At 37.1% G+C, this 15197-nt stretch overlaps 1 protein-coding gene across 4 annotated transcripts in view; it reads right to left on the bottom strand.

Annotated features, from left to right (window-relative positions):
• The window catches only part of SULT1B1 (sulfotransferase family 1B member 1), a 32263-nt gene extending 17318 nt beyond the window's left edge, over nucleotides 1-14945 (bottom strand). The window contains exons 1-4 of one of the 4 annotated variants that reach the window (XM_070505718.1): nucleotides 14734-14945; nucleotides 14524-14637; nucleotides 8286-8469; nucleotides 7880-8008 (exon numbers count right to left, since the gene is read on the bottom strand). In XM_070505718.1, the coding sequence (XP_070361819.1) occupies nucleotides 7880-8008; nucleotides 8286-8433 (277 nt within the window). In that variant the 5' untranslated portion in view covers nucleotides 8434-8469; nucleotides 14524-14637; nucleotides 14734-14945. Of the gene's footprint in view, nucleotides 1-7879; nucleotides 8009-8285; nucleotides 8470-14523; nucleotides 14662-14731 lie in introns of those variants that run through there. The other 3 variants (XM_070505717.1, XM_014853111.3, XM_014853109.3) reach the window with 3 other exon arrangements.
• Nucleotides 14946-15197: the final 252 nt, after the last annotated feature.

Genomic DNA, 15197 nt, shown 5'->3' with positions numbered 1-15197 from the left:
TTTTTGTTTGTTCCGTTAAGAAAGATAAATTTGTCCTAATGTACTAGAAGGGAAGAAAGAAAGCATGGGACAAATTCGGAAGACAAAAAGAAAGTTGCAGAAGGTTTGTGAAAGAAATTCTGAAAAGAGTTTTGTACCTGGTCAAGTTGGCTAAGATTGAAATGAATATAATTAAGTAAATGGGTTTAATATGAAAAAAGTAAACTGGCACAAAAATTAAAATTTGGCTCTCTCTCTTAAAAGGATAATTTTCTTAAACTCTTAGTCTGCTCTTGATAAAGAGATTATAAAAGGTTTTTCCTTCTGAGTAAGTTTACAAAAGATCTATGTTTTGTTGTATCTATGTTTATGTTTCCTAGGTGTAAAAGACAGAGGTCTCTCTATTAAGGTTTTTTTGCTGTTGATACCTAAGCATTGTTTCACAGTAAGCGCTGTTTAAATAAGTGTTTTAAAAATCTTTTGATATTTTTGACAATCTTCTCTCTCAAAAAAAAAAAATATATATATTCAAGTCCTAAATAAAGGTTTTCTTTTGACCTGAATGAAGGAAGAGAATTTCTCTGGGGATTTTCAGAGGGACCTTGAGACTTCACAGAGAAATTTACTCTCTCTTCCTATAAGGAGGAAGATTCTAAACTAATTAGGCTTATTTGGTCTGTTAAATTACATTGGAAGCACTGTCATATAAGTGATGATAATCTTTCTTAGTTGGTATTATGTGGGTAAATGTTATTGATATAACTGTTTTGAAAATTAGCTAACATTCCTAAAATTCTGATCTGTCCTGGCTATCAACCATAATTGTAAATATTATTTTAAGGTGTTGTATATCACAGAAATAACCAAGTTTCTCTGTCAATTGCCATTTTTAAGTCTTTTGTTGTTTACAGTCAGTTGTTTTACTCTGATGCTTTTTGCTTTTGCAAATGTGTCTCATCTTCAGAGGAATTCATGGAAAGGACTCTGACGCTTACTCTGGAATACAGGTTTCTGACAAACTTTCAGATCATAGAACTGAACTGGGTAAGAAATTACAGAAATCTAATGGAGAAACTCATGACCTCATAAAACTGCTAACAGAAGATTAAGATCAAGAACCGGTTATACAGGACTGAATGAACTGAGGATGATTATAATTATTTTTTATGACTTTTGTTTGAAATATTGTTTTTGATGTGTTGTTTTGTTTTCTCAGATTTAAGGAAATCTTTTCTCTTATGCTAACTATGACTTACAGCAATTAGTGAAATTATACCTTTATGAGCAAAACTGAAACATTTATCTTTTTCTCCCTACCTGATCCCTCCAGAATTTGGAAATTCTTTGTGAGTGAGTATGGTTATTTCGTGGCAATATAGCTATTTGCATAAGTTCAATAAGAATCTGTTCTCCTTATAACAGGACATTTGTTATCTTACCAAAACTTTAACTGGAATGTCATATTTGAGAGAAACATACAGACTCAGATATGACAATACTGCCTTTGGGGAATAAGGAAAATATTTTCTGGAAATATAGCCACTTGGAAATATGGGCCTGGTACCTTGCTTTACAGAGAGAGATTCCAGCAATCTTACCTGGTAAGAAAGGAAGCTTGCTTATCTGGCAGGTGCAATGAACCTCGAAATATTCTGGGGAATCTCAAGAAAGGAGAGAAATTCACCCAAATCTAAGGTATTGCAGGCAAGGCCTGATGGCACAAATGCTTGGCTTGGCTTTTCTGGCCTCGAGAAGTCTTTAAAGTTCAATCTGAGATTCCTCATAAAAAATTCCAGCAAAAGCAGATTTAAGAGCCTATATGATCAATTGCTATTTTTGCTGCACTTATGTAAATAATTGGGCCAAGTTTCTTGAAACTAAACTTATTTTGCAAACTAATTAGCCTTAATTTGACTATCTTTGGTAAAAATGAGGGTGATTTTAGAGAGAAGAATTATGTTTCAGTGAAAAACTATAATACACATTTGTGGATATTAGATCCTAGTTCTGTTATTTATCTTTGAGGCTTTTTCTACCTGTGAAGTGAACTGGATCCTGAATTCTTCTATTGAAATATCTGGTTACAAACCTCCAAACTAATGTTTTCAATTTTTACCTCATTTTCATTTGGAGTCATTGAGAATTGAACATGCTCTTTTTCCTGAAACCTTGCAAATTGAAGCTGAATAACTTGATAGAAACTTAAGAGAGATTCCTATCTGTTACTGTGTAAGCTGCAAGCCACTCAAAAAGATACCTGAATGCCCAATGACATCATCAGAGACATTTCAAGCTGCAAAAAGATGCTTTGACTCTGACATCTAGAAGTCTTCTTGACTGCCTGCCGCCTGGACTCAGGAACTAATTTATAATTTGCTCTGACCATTAACCTTGTTACCTTGCTTCCAACATCACAAGGGAGAGAAGACCACGACTGCATTCTATTGTTTAATTTGGTTTACAAATGAGTCTTACTTAAATGATAAGTGAGGATGTTGCACTGTCTAGCCTCAAGAATGCCTGCTACTTTCTGTTAATTCTGTTAACCCAGTAAAAGATTTCCTTCTAAAGGCTCAAGAAATTGCCATGGAACAAGAGAAACAGATATGGCAATGAAAAGGGGGAATTTTTGACACCCCCTCGCAGATGTGGTTTGGGCCCAATAAGAAACCCACTCCATGGGTCACAAGGCCACTTTCCCCTTCCTAAGGGACCCTTTGAGGTATGGCAATTGGACTTTGTCCAAATGCCACCATCTCAAGGATATAAATACATCTTGGTAATGATTTGCATGTTTTCACATTGGATTGAGGCCTTTCCTTGCAGAAGAGCAACGGCTTTAACAGTAGGTAAATTACTATTAGAGAGAATAATTCCTGTATGGGGAATTCCTACTGAGTTACATAGTGACTGGGGAACTCAAATCTGTTTGTAATGTTTGGCCAATATTGCAGCATTTCCACTGAGCTTACCATCCTCGATCCTCAGGACTGGTAAAACTAATGGCACAACTAGAACTTAATTGGCAAGCTTTCAGAAGCATTTACTCTCTCACGCCCAAAAGCTCTTGTGCTAATGCTCCTTAATCTTAGATCTATATTTTTTGTAAACATCGACTGTCTCATTTTGAAATAATAATAAAACAGCCTATGCAATTAGATGAAGAAATACATGAACGAGCTTTTCTTAAGGGATATATTACATTGTTGTCGCGGTCTTATTGAGGTACTTAAAGTAAAATGAGACTGGTAGCTGATTCTTTCACAGAGCTCCCAGAACTTAAGGATCTTGGACTGTAACCTGAAGAATTTATTTATTGAAAGGGACATCAAATAAGACTGTTTGCAGCCCAGTTGAAAAAGACCATACCAGGAGGAGTAGAAGATGACATCTGTTGTAGACAGCTGTCCCAAGACTCCAGGCCAGGCCTGCATTCCCAACCTTATATCTCCTCATTTAAACATTTGTTATGCTCAAACTGTATACCTATTTTATAGTTTGTTTGGAATACTATCATACTTAAAGAAAGGGATTAATTTGGAACAGAGTGGTCTTGAACCAGGAATTTATCAAGTGACTCCTAATGGAACTCAATGGTTATGTAGAACAAATCTTTGGCCTTGGCTACTGCCTGGATGGCTAAAACACTGTACCCTGAGTTTCCTTTAAAAGCAGGGAAGGAGTCAGGCTGAGTTAAAACCTGTTGCCAACCTCCCTCTCTTTAAGGCCAGATGGGCTTGTTCAGTGTTACACTGGTATGGCTATATTTTCATCTATATTTACTTCTTCTTTGGGGCTAAAAGATGTCCTTATTACATATGAAAGCTCTGACTAAATTTACTCAGGAAGCCCTTAATGATAGTCAAGCAGGAATACCCTTATTTAAATACGGAAATGTCTTTAATGAGAAGGGCTGTCCTTCAAAACAGAATGGCTTTAGATATTCTTACTGCATCCCAAAGTGGTACATATACAATCATTCAGACTGGATCCTGTGCTTTTATACGTGATGAATCTTCCAATGTGTCGTCTCTGCTAAAGCACACGAAGAAGCAAGTGGATGCCTTACGCGATCCAACACCCAGTCTTGAATTGTTTGGTTAGCTCCCTTCCGGTATCAGTTCCCTTTTCCGATCCAGACTGGAATTCCTATTTCTACTACTTCTTGGAATTCTTGTACTAGTCATAATATTCAAACTAATTGCTGTTTTCTTTACTCAGTGTTGTAAGAGTAGCATACAACCTAGAGTAATGATTGCTCAACGGCTTGAGATGGTTGATCTGTCTTATAACCCTGGACAAATTTCCTTTTCTGATAGGGACTATGACTAAGAATTCATTTCAGACCAATCCTTTTAAAAATGCTGAGCTATTATTGTTACTGTACTTGTTCTATAATCATATACAATGTAAATGTGAAGTGTCATAGAAAAGCACATATGCAATGTTTGTGCAACAATCTAAAATTAATTGAAAATTAAATGACATATGAAATGCTTCCTCTGTTAATATATACTTCCATGCTTGTCCACTATTTCCGCCCAACGTGGACGACTAGACCAATAAATGAGATAAAACCCTAGCACTGAGGGACATGATGGACCCAGGGCAGGCAGCAACCACCCTGGCGCCGAGGGACAATATTTTGATCATCAATGCTTTCTATCAAAAGATTAGAGATCAAAAGGGGAAAATGACAAATAAAAATGGCAAGTAATAGGATATATTGGAGTATATGAGGAAGCCATTTGGTGTAAACCTATTTCGGCCTGACCTTGTCTTTCCAAAAGGGCCTGACTGAGGCCATTGAGCATGCATTGTATATGTGCTTTAGAGATTCCCTATGGCAAGAGCAAAGGCCCTTGAGATAAAGGTGCAACTTCCCTCCCCCTCTCAACAGTTGGCGTCTCCTTAAAGATTAAGCATCTTTCCTTAGGCTAGAAAACTGATTGCTGCGCTCACCTGTGACTGTCCAGCTTGAGACAATAGACTTGCCTCCTGCTACACCCACCAAGATAGCAGACCCACTACCTGCTGTGTCCATCAAGTGCTGTGCCGACAGGGCAATCTTGTGACAATTGTGGGAGGGACATTCCAATCACATGTGAAACACCCTCTTTGAGGGTATATCACCACCCTGTGTACCCCCACTTCTTTGGAGTGCTCTGTTACTTTGTGGAAAGACTCTCCCGGGTTATAATCCTAAGATTTAAGTTCACCCAAATTTTCATTTATAGATTGGTTATGGATTATTTTCGTCGACACTAGCATGTGGGAATGAGAAACATAATCTTCCACAGCTCACTATTCTTCAATGCTCATGACATGAACTTTTATATCTGGCTCTCTTATAAAGTTTTTCCCAGATCTGTTGTTCCTCTTTTCTCCCTCAACTTCATTGAAAGCTTTCTCAATGTCTTCTGTCTTGTAATTGTTTTGCCATGTGAGTTCCTTTAAATGAACCATTCTCATGCAAAAGTATGAATATGGGGAGTATGTAATAACATTGCAAGTATCCACATTCAGGCTCAGAGTAAATCTGAATGCTGGTTTACCCTCCTTTACCTGCTGAACCTCACCTACACACTCTGGTGATGCTACGCAGCCTCAATCCCCACCCTCAACCTTTGTCTCCCATCAGTAATCCCTGACTCCTTGACCCTGATTACTTTAATTCTATCACTTTTTCGTTTTATACTTTTCTATGGTTCTGCAACCTTAATTCACTCTTGCACTCATTTTGGTTGATTGTCCCAGAATAGTCCTTTAGTTCCAAGCTTTAGCATTTGCTCTCTGACTTCAGGTAACCACACAGAAGGAATGACATCCTCCCAGTTGGTCCTTCTCTGCCTGTGGAAGCAACTAGCTTCAGTAAGAGACAGAATTTGGATTCTACTCTTTAAATCGATATACACATTCACCACAACACTTCTGTCATCTTTTCTCAGGTTTCCAGCAGCATTTGAGGCCAGACTTCACTTCTTGAACCCTTCTCACCTGCCTACAGAACATCATACTCTTCAGATTCTCTTGTAGCTCACTGAGTATTTCTTAAGAATTGCAAGCCCTACATGATCTGTCACTGTCTAGACTCCAATTGATCTGCACTTCACTTTTCCCTTTTTTATTGCTGTTGTTCTTGGTGGTGGTAGTTGTTGTTGTTTTTTAGTCCCTGGACTACATCAGGTTCTTTTCAGCATCTAGGTCTTCATACCAAATACTTTACCTTCCGGAAATACACTTTCCCAACTGTGTGCACAATTTTAGATCTCAATTCATAGTAGATATTGTAGGGGAGGAAGACATTTCCTCTTCCCAAATGTGGGTTCGTCTGGCTGGAGAACAAATTAAATTCACATGAGAAAGAATAGCAAGAAAAAATTAAATAAAACTTTATGAGGAACCATGGCCCGGGGCATTTCTTCCCAAAGGAAGAAAGGGCACCAAAGAAGTGGGGTGCACAGAGTGGTTATATACCCCCAAACAGGGTGTTTCACATATGATTGAAATATCCCTCCCACAATAGTCACAAGATTGCCCTGTCAGCACAGTGCTTGATGGACACAGCAGGTAGTGGTCTGCTGTCTCAGTGGGCGTAGCAGGAGGCAAGTCTATTGTCTTGAACTGAGTGGTCACAGGTGAGCGCAGCAATCAGTTCCTAGCCTAAGGAAAGCTGCTTAATCCTTAAAGAAATGCCAACATTGGGAGGGAGAGGGAAGTCAGTTATAGGAGGTTACCAGACAAGTACAATAAAATGCAGATTTAAGTCCTTGCCTTTGGCACAGATCAAGAGTTTCTAGAGAGAAGGTCATTGCCTTTCTTCTCCCTGGTACAGAGAGGGAGGCACCTTTTACAGATAGAGATTTACTTTACAAATGTAAGTGTCCTAACAAAGGGCAGGTTCCATTCCTCAGAGCCTCCTTCCCTGTCCCAGTTTATCAAAAGCAATCAGCCTCAAATAATCCTGATGCCAGCCAAAGAGACATATCTTGGGGTGGCCATTTCCAGGTCCCTACAATATCCTTAAATATCCAATCTAAAGCCAACTTTCTTGTTTTTCTCTTTCATAGAGCCCCATTCTTTGCATATGTAAGACTAATAACATCCACTTATTGTTAGTTTATTTACTTTTTTTTTTTAAGATTGGCCCTGTGCTAACATCTGTTGCCAATCTTCCTCCTTTTTTTTCTTTTTCTCTTTCTCCCCAGTGCCCCAGTACATAGTGGTATATACTAGTTGTAGGCCATCCTAGTTCTTCTACATGGGATGTTACCACAGCATGGCCTGATGAACAGTGTTCAGGTCTGCACCCACGATGCAGACTGGTGGTCTTAACCTCTCAGCCATGGGGCCGCCCCCCTTATTTACTTATTTAATGTCACAATATTACTTCGAGCTCCTTGGGGATAGGACATATAATTTACTAATTACTTTCTATCTCGGCCATAGCACAGTACATAATTCTTTAGAAGCACTCAGTAAATATTTTTGGAGTAAAAAATGAATTGTATTAATAATAAATTTTATGTTTTAAGAGGTATTGGTATTTCTTTACTTATTTAACTACAGAAATGTCCTAAATTAGGAGCTTATTGCTCCAATCTGCCAAATTCTACACAATAAAAGTCAATAAAAGATAAGGAGCACTTTTTGTGTGGTCAGCCAAATTTTTAGTTATTTTCTACAACAAAACTCTTTCATCTTTGGTTACCATACTCAGATATTCAGTGAACTAAACCACAGTTTCTCTATGGTCCTGAGTTATGGTACTGCTTGCAAATTTTCATTTTATATCACCAAATCTACTCCATTTTCTTTGAATGGAAATCACGAATACCATAATTAGTAAGCTACATAAATAATATAACAAAATTATAATTCCTAGGTGGTTTAAGATTACCTGAGGTTCTTAGTTCAGGGAGAGCCATTTCCAACATTGGAACTTTAACAGTTATAAAATCTCGCTCACACTTTTCAACATCTCCATCATTTAGAACCATGTCCACAATTTCACTAACCCAAGTGGTACCTGTGGCAAAAAGAAACATTTTTTATAACCATCACCTACATCTGAGGGAAAAAAGTACTTGGTGTAAGCCTATCATCTTAATAAATTCCATTAGAAATTTAATTCTGCAGTTTCCCTTTCTATGCCCCAAATACCTATCTTAATAAACTCAAAGTAGATGGCTAGGTTCACTGATAGGAATACTAATTTTATTTTGGATGATAATTTTATAGAGAAGTTGATTTTCAGGAAATGAAAGTTGAAGTCAGACCTGCATTTGTCAGGCCACAAAACTCACCTGATTTGGGGTAAGTGGCTATCACGATGTCATCTGGTCTGCTGTGGAATTGTTCAACCTTTTCCCAGCTGTTTGCAAAAGCGTAGACCATGGGATAACCATGGACCATCTTCAGGTTTTTTCTCAGGATGTCTTTTAGGGAAGTCATTTTTGTACCAGGTTGTGCAAATACTTAGAATATCTACTGACAATCAAATCATAGAGAAATAGAGAGGATAAAAATCAGAAGCTGAGTAACTAATGTTATTCTTAAAATACTGCAACTTGACACAAAGTAAAATTGACCTTTAATACACTGATCTAAATACAAAGGGCATTTTTGTGGATATAAAGCTGTAGACTGCAACAGCAGCAACTGGCTCAGTGACAAGCAGAACAAAGGTCTTTAGTGGAAGCGTTGGGAAGAAATGGAACTGCACACCTTAGTTTGAATTAAAAATTACTTTTCACAGAGATATGCTAAAAAATTTCTAGACCCAAGGCAAAATAAATCTATCACTCATCTTTACATTTCAGTTGTATCTCATTTTTCCTTATAAGAAATCTGTTGTCTTTCTTACATGTGTTCTTTTGTACATAATGCCTCCATTTTCTCTGCCTGCTTCTGAGATTTATTTTTCTTTATCACTAGTTTGGAGCAATTGAATTATCATGTACCTTGATGTGGTTATTTCTATGGGTTAGTGCACGTGTCTGTGTGTGTGTGGCAAGTTTATTGAGCTTCTTGGAATTGTGGGTTTATAGTCATTATTTCTTTAAATATTTTTTCTGTTTCTTCTTCTTCCTTCTGGGACTCCAGGACACAGGAAGTTGTCCACAGCTTACTGACACTCTATTCATTTTTTTAAATCTTTGTGTGTTTTATTTTGGATAACATCTATTGCTATGTATTCATGTTCACTAATGTTTTCTTCCGCAATATGTAATCTTATGTTAATCCCATCCAATGTATTTTTATCTCAGACATTGTAGTTTTCAACTCTAGAAGATCATTTTGGGAATTATTGCCAAAATGATCTTCTAGAGATTAAAACTCTCAACTTTTCAAGCATATTGAATACAGTAATAATGACTCTTTTAATGTCTTTACTTGCTAATTCTAACATTTATGTCAGTTCTAGGTTGTTTCAATTGAACAATTTTTCTTTTCATTATGGATTTCTTCTTTTGCTTGTTTGCATGCCTGATGTTTTTTATTGGATGTCTGGTCTTGTGCCTGGGTTTTTCCTCCCTGAGCCATGGCCTGGGAATTTTCTCAAGGAAATGAGTTGGGAAAATCATAGGGCTCAATTTGTTTGTTTCCTATCCAATGTCATTCATTTTGGTTGTTTCATGCAAAAGGGTAAATCTAGTTTCTGTTACTCTGTCTTGCTTAGAAGCTATGATAGTTAATTTTATGTGTCAACTGTCCTAGAGCAAGAAGTGCCTAGATATTTGGTCAAACATTATTCTGAGTGTTTCTGTGACAGTGTTTTTAGATGAGATTAACATGTAAATTGATGTACTAAGTAAAGCAGATTGCCCTCCCTGCTGTGGGTGGGCCCCATCTGATTGGTTGAAGGCCTCCATAGACCAGAAATCTGCCCATCTCCTGAGTAAAAGAGAATGCTTCCTGTCTGATGGTCTTCGAGCTGTGACATCAGCTTCTTCCTGCCTTCAGACTGGAACTAAAACATCAACTTTTCCTGGATTTGGAGCCTGGAAGCTTTTGAACTGGAGCTATACCATCAGCTCTCCTGGTTCTTAGGCCTTCAAACTCTTAGTGGAACTCACTTTAGTGGAACTAAATCATCAGCTATCCTGGGTCACCAGCTTGTCAACTCATCCTGCAGATCATGGGACTTGCTTGCCTTTAAAATCACATGAGACAGTTATATATGATAAATCTCTTCATGTGTATATATACCATAGAAATTACTTTGTATACTATTTGATTAATAACTATTCTAATTATAATAATACCAACTCTGAATTGGAATTCCATTAGTCTTCTAAGCTATTCAAAATATTTTTGTTCTGAGAGACTACATTAGGATTCTCCAGAGAAACAGAACCTATATAGAGAGAGAGAGAACGAGAGAGAGAATTTATTATAAGGAATTGGCTCACACGATTATAGAGGCAAACCAAGTCACAAGATCTGTAGTTGGCAGGCGGCAGACGTAGGAAAGCCAATGATGTGGTCCTAATCTCAAGGCCAGTAGTCCTCAGACCCAGGAAGAACCAATATTTCAGTTCAATTGCAAAGGCAGGAAAAAAATCAATATCTGAGTTCAAAGACAGTCAGGCAGGAGGGTTTTCCTCTTACTCCCAAGAGAGTCAGCCTTGTTGTTCTTTTTGTTCTATTCAGGCCTTCAACTGATTGGATGAGGTCCATCCACATTAGGGAAGGCAATCCGCTTTACTCAGTCTATTGATTCAAAAATTAATCTTATCCAGAAATACACTCACACCCACACTTAGAATAATGTTTGACCAAGTATCTGGGCTCTCCGTAGCTCAATCAAGTTGGCCTAGAAAGTTGACCATCAAAGAGAGCTATTCATTATTTATTTTTTCCACTTAATCTCCACTGAACTTTGTAAGTGAAACTCTAGCCTTGCTCTTACTAATGTGTTTCTAATTTTACAACATTCCCACCTCCCACACACAGAGAATGCAAACATCCCAGAAATAGATGAAAACATAGAATGTAGAAGTAATAGGTTCCTTTATGATATATTGTTCCATTTATTTCTGGGAATCTGTCATTCAATAATAATAGATAATGTATACCACCATATGAATAGAATTTGAATTAATAACAACCTAAATCACATAATATCTTGGATGAAATTGTATTACCTCTAGCAAAATAATTGTAATTAGATCTCAAAGATTGTCAAACTCTGATTGGCAAATTGATTGTTAAATGCAGATTTCATCAGCCAAAAATTTAGTAAGTAGGGGCTGGCCCCGTGGCCAAGTGGTTGGGTTTGTGCGCTCTGCTGCAGGCGGCCCAGTGTTGTGTTGGTTCGAATCCTGGGCATGGACATGGCACTGCTCATTGAGTCCCACATGCCACAACTAGAAGGACCCACAACGAAGAATATACAACTATGTACCGGGGGGCTTTGGGAAGAAAAAGGAAAAAAAATAAAATCTTTTAAAAAAAAATTTAGTAAGTAATTTGGTGACTGAAAAATCCCTTGAGGGTGCTTTAAGCAGTGATTGCACTTAGTAAGCTTTCAACAGTAACTTGCGTTATTAATCCCTAATTTAAAAGCCAGCTTCTGCTTAAACTGGTAACCTAAAATTGATTTGTATAGAACCATGCATGCTTTTGATTAGGAAAAACATGTTGGTGTAATAGTCTGATATTTTAGAGATAATTCCTCCACTCACCCACCCCTAAAAATGTCTAGAAGAGAGAAATATGAACAAACATTTCTTCCTTTTATATTGTAAGACAAGAATTATATGTCATGTTTTTGTATCTTGTAATTAATGGGTATGCACACAAAAATAGAGTATATTTTGGTTTCTCCAAATGTTGTTATTAAACCTGGGATTTGTCTTAAAATATATGGCATCTTATTTTAGAAATACAGGGAAAATAATTTGAATTTTGCATCTTCATTACTGCTAATAGAGTAAATGAGCTGAGGGCCTCAGGAGCCTAGAGAAGAGTATACTGATGGAAGAGCAGGATCAGCATGGAGCAGACACGAACAAGTTTATAGTGGGCAAGATCCTACGGCAAGGATGCCAGTGAGAGCTGAGTCGCCATGGCATTTTAGGAAATTTATATTAAATATTCCATATTAAATTATTGCCATCTATGTGTTTCTCAGTTATTCTCTATTTTTGGTAAAATATCTTGTTGCCTTAGAATTCCCTTGTTGGTGGAGGGGCAGGGTCTAGTAGAAGAAATTCTTCATCACGAAATACTATGGAATACATCAGCAACCTCAAGACCTGAACAAATAAAGTGATTGGTCAAGAACTCAGCAGATGCAGGAAGTGAAAAGAAGTGAAATCGCGTCTATAAGCATTGTGCGTGGAATGAAGTTGGTATTGAAGGAACTGAATGGAAGAATGAATGATGAGACCTATATTTCCCACCCACAATCTTAGAAGATCTTGGGGTTAGAGTTATTTCCCAGTTTGTATATAAAGGAATGAGTGACAGCAGAAGTCACATAGTATATTCAGATATTAGACTTGAGGTTCCCATAATAAATGAAATACTTTTCCTTAAAACATTTTATTCTATTAATTTCCTAGCAAATTATTTCTTCCTAGATTATGTAAAGGTAAATATCAATCCCAAATTCATTTGAACACTTGTATATTCTGAATTAATTGAGGAAAATAAATGAGAATCTCTTTTTGTTCTTTGGCTCCAGAATGTAAAATTTTGTAGCAATACAACTCTACTGACCAACTCTTATTATGGATACAAATTCATATGGGAAAGTAAATGAATATTGAAGATACAGAGTCCCTTTTTGTATATAGACAAATTTATTCCCCACATAATAGGTGGTTAACATTATGTTGTATATTTATAACATCATTCACGGTCACCCTTCACGTCTTAACTCATCCTTTTCCACTTTTTTATTTATTCATTTTAATTTAATTTGTACTATTGTTTTATGTTTATGTAATTGATTCATAATTGCTATTCAAATACAGTCCATATACAAGCACCATGTACTACTGGCATCACCAGAGTGTTGGAAATGCTGAATCTCAGGCCTCAATCCAGAATCAGAATCTATAGTTTAATAAAATCCGCAAGTAACATGCATGCATAGGAAAACTTGGAAAGCATGACTTATAACCATTTTTAATCTATTCTCTAGAATATAGAATGTAGAAAAACGATTTATCAAAATGAATTGTCTTCTAGAAAATAAATTGTATTGATTGTGCTTAATATATATTATCTCTAATCAATACCTACCCTGACGATGAATCTTACTTTCATTTTGTAGGTAAGATTAGGAAACTGAGCTTCAGAGAGTCTGCTCAAAGGCACACGAGACGTGAGCAGCAACTCAGAAATAGTATTCAATTTTCTCAGCTCTCCTCACCTGGTCATACTGCAAATCTACTGTGAGTGGGCCCAAACCAGAGACAAAAAATGTCTATCACTGATCTCATTCAAATAAGGGTGTTCACAGTTCGTGAGGAAATTTTCTTTTGACAAAGCAAACTTCCCTCTGACAAAAAACTCAAGCTCCTCATGCTGCAAAAATGTTGTCAGAGAAGGATGGATATGAGCAACAAGATGAAAATAAGGTAGCTGATTCTCGATGTATACTAGTCACGTCTAAGAAAGCGGGTGTAACCAATTCAGGAACCTAGGAATATTACTTCTGAATTAGCACTGCCTCATCATAACCAGCAGAAGGTGATGAGTTCAGAATTATATGTGGACATGAGTGCAGGGGAGCAGCCTGAAAGACATAGACAACAAATCTTGTTGAGTCAGACACTGGAATATGGTTTATGAATGATAGTTACTTTAAAATACAAAAATTACTTCATAAAAATCTTTTAAATCCTACCAGAAAGTAACAAACAATTTTATGTGGTTATATTCTATAATCTACATGACACCACTACTCTTCCTATTTAAGTAAAGCCATAGACTGAAAATTAAACTATCGAAATTGGTTTAAAAAAATTAGTGGGAAAAAAGAGAAAAATGGAAAACAATGTCCTTCATAGGAGAAACTAACTGAGTCATTTGATATTAAAACTGAATGGTTCTATTAGCGAGAAAAGAATGTTTTTTTCCGTTTCTCCCACCCTCACAAAGTCCAGCTCTATTTCGTCCACATCGAACACCAGCTACTGAAATAAATGTCGTAAACCACATATTCTATATTATATAAAGTGTGTCATAATGGTGGGGGTGTGTGTGTAGGGGTGGAGGGAAGACGGGAGCAGAGAAGTGAGGACTTGAAGTGGTTTCCTTTTTCCCTCCTGCCTACAGTTTCATGAGAGATCTTAAATCCTGGCATGCTTCATAAGAGTTCCATTGAACCCAGAAAAATCACTGAAAGCCTGAGACATTCTGCACAGCATAAACAACAACACTGAGTTTCCTGTGGGAAAATTGGAATTAGGCAAACATATTCAAATTACAAATGTATTCAAAACAGAAATCATTTAAGGAGCACAATGCTCTGAAGATACAAGGTAAAAACTTCAAGAAAAGAGAGTCAAAAAAAGCAAATTTTACCTCACAATTTAATCCTCTTTTTCAGTTTTCATTTTCAGTCAGTGGCACTGCTGGGAGCTGGTGGCACTCCTGGAAGGGCAGGGCGGGAAAGGCCAGGGAGACTCACTCCTGTCTCTGGGGAAAAAAAAAAGTTCAAGGGTACGATCTGAATTTAATAATCAGTGACTTTACAGGCAGTAAAGATATAAAAAGTCTAAACTACACACACACAGAGTCAGACCCTGCTGTTTCAACAGCTAGAAGAGCCAGGAAGCACCGAGAAGGAAGTGGATCAGGGTGGAGGCCAGAAAGAAGCAAAGTCAGAGATTCTCTAGATTTGAAGGTTCCCATAAGCCTTCAAAGGGTCTGAGAGAAATGCGCAGAAAAAGAAACTGAAGGGCGAGTGGATGGAAGACCGTTGCTTCTCTACAACTCATAAGAATGTCATCTAACAATTTTGTTCATGATGAAAAGTCATTTGTGTGTGTGTGTGTGTGTGTGTGTGTACATGTGTTTTCATCTGGAAGAAACTTGAGTTCCCAACATCATGGAAAGAGCAAGCATACACTAAAAATTAAATAATAACTTTGGCAGCAGAAAAGAAAGGGTAGAACTAATGGTTTCAGAATGCAGTTGCTTTCTGTCACTCTAATCATTTCTATAACCTCTCAGCTCTTTTTGTTTTTTGTATTCTG

This window comes from Equus asinus, chromosome 3, assembly GCF_041296235.1.
Source record: "Equus asinus isolate D_3611 breed Donkey chromosome 3, EquAss-T2T_v2, whole genome shotgun sequence".
Taxonomy (NCBI): Eukaryota; Metazoa; Chordata; class Mammalia; order Perissodactyla; family Equidae; genus Equus; species Equus asinus.
Note: the sequence above shows the minus strand (reverse complement) of the source record. Positions and strands in the feature narration are given on the sequence as shown.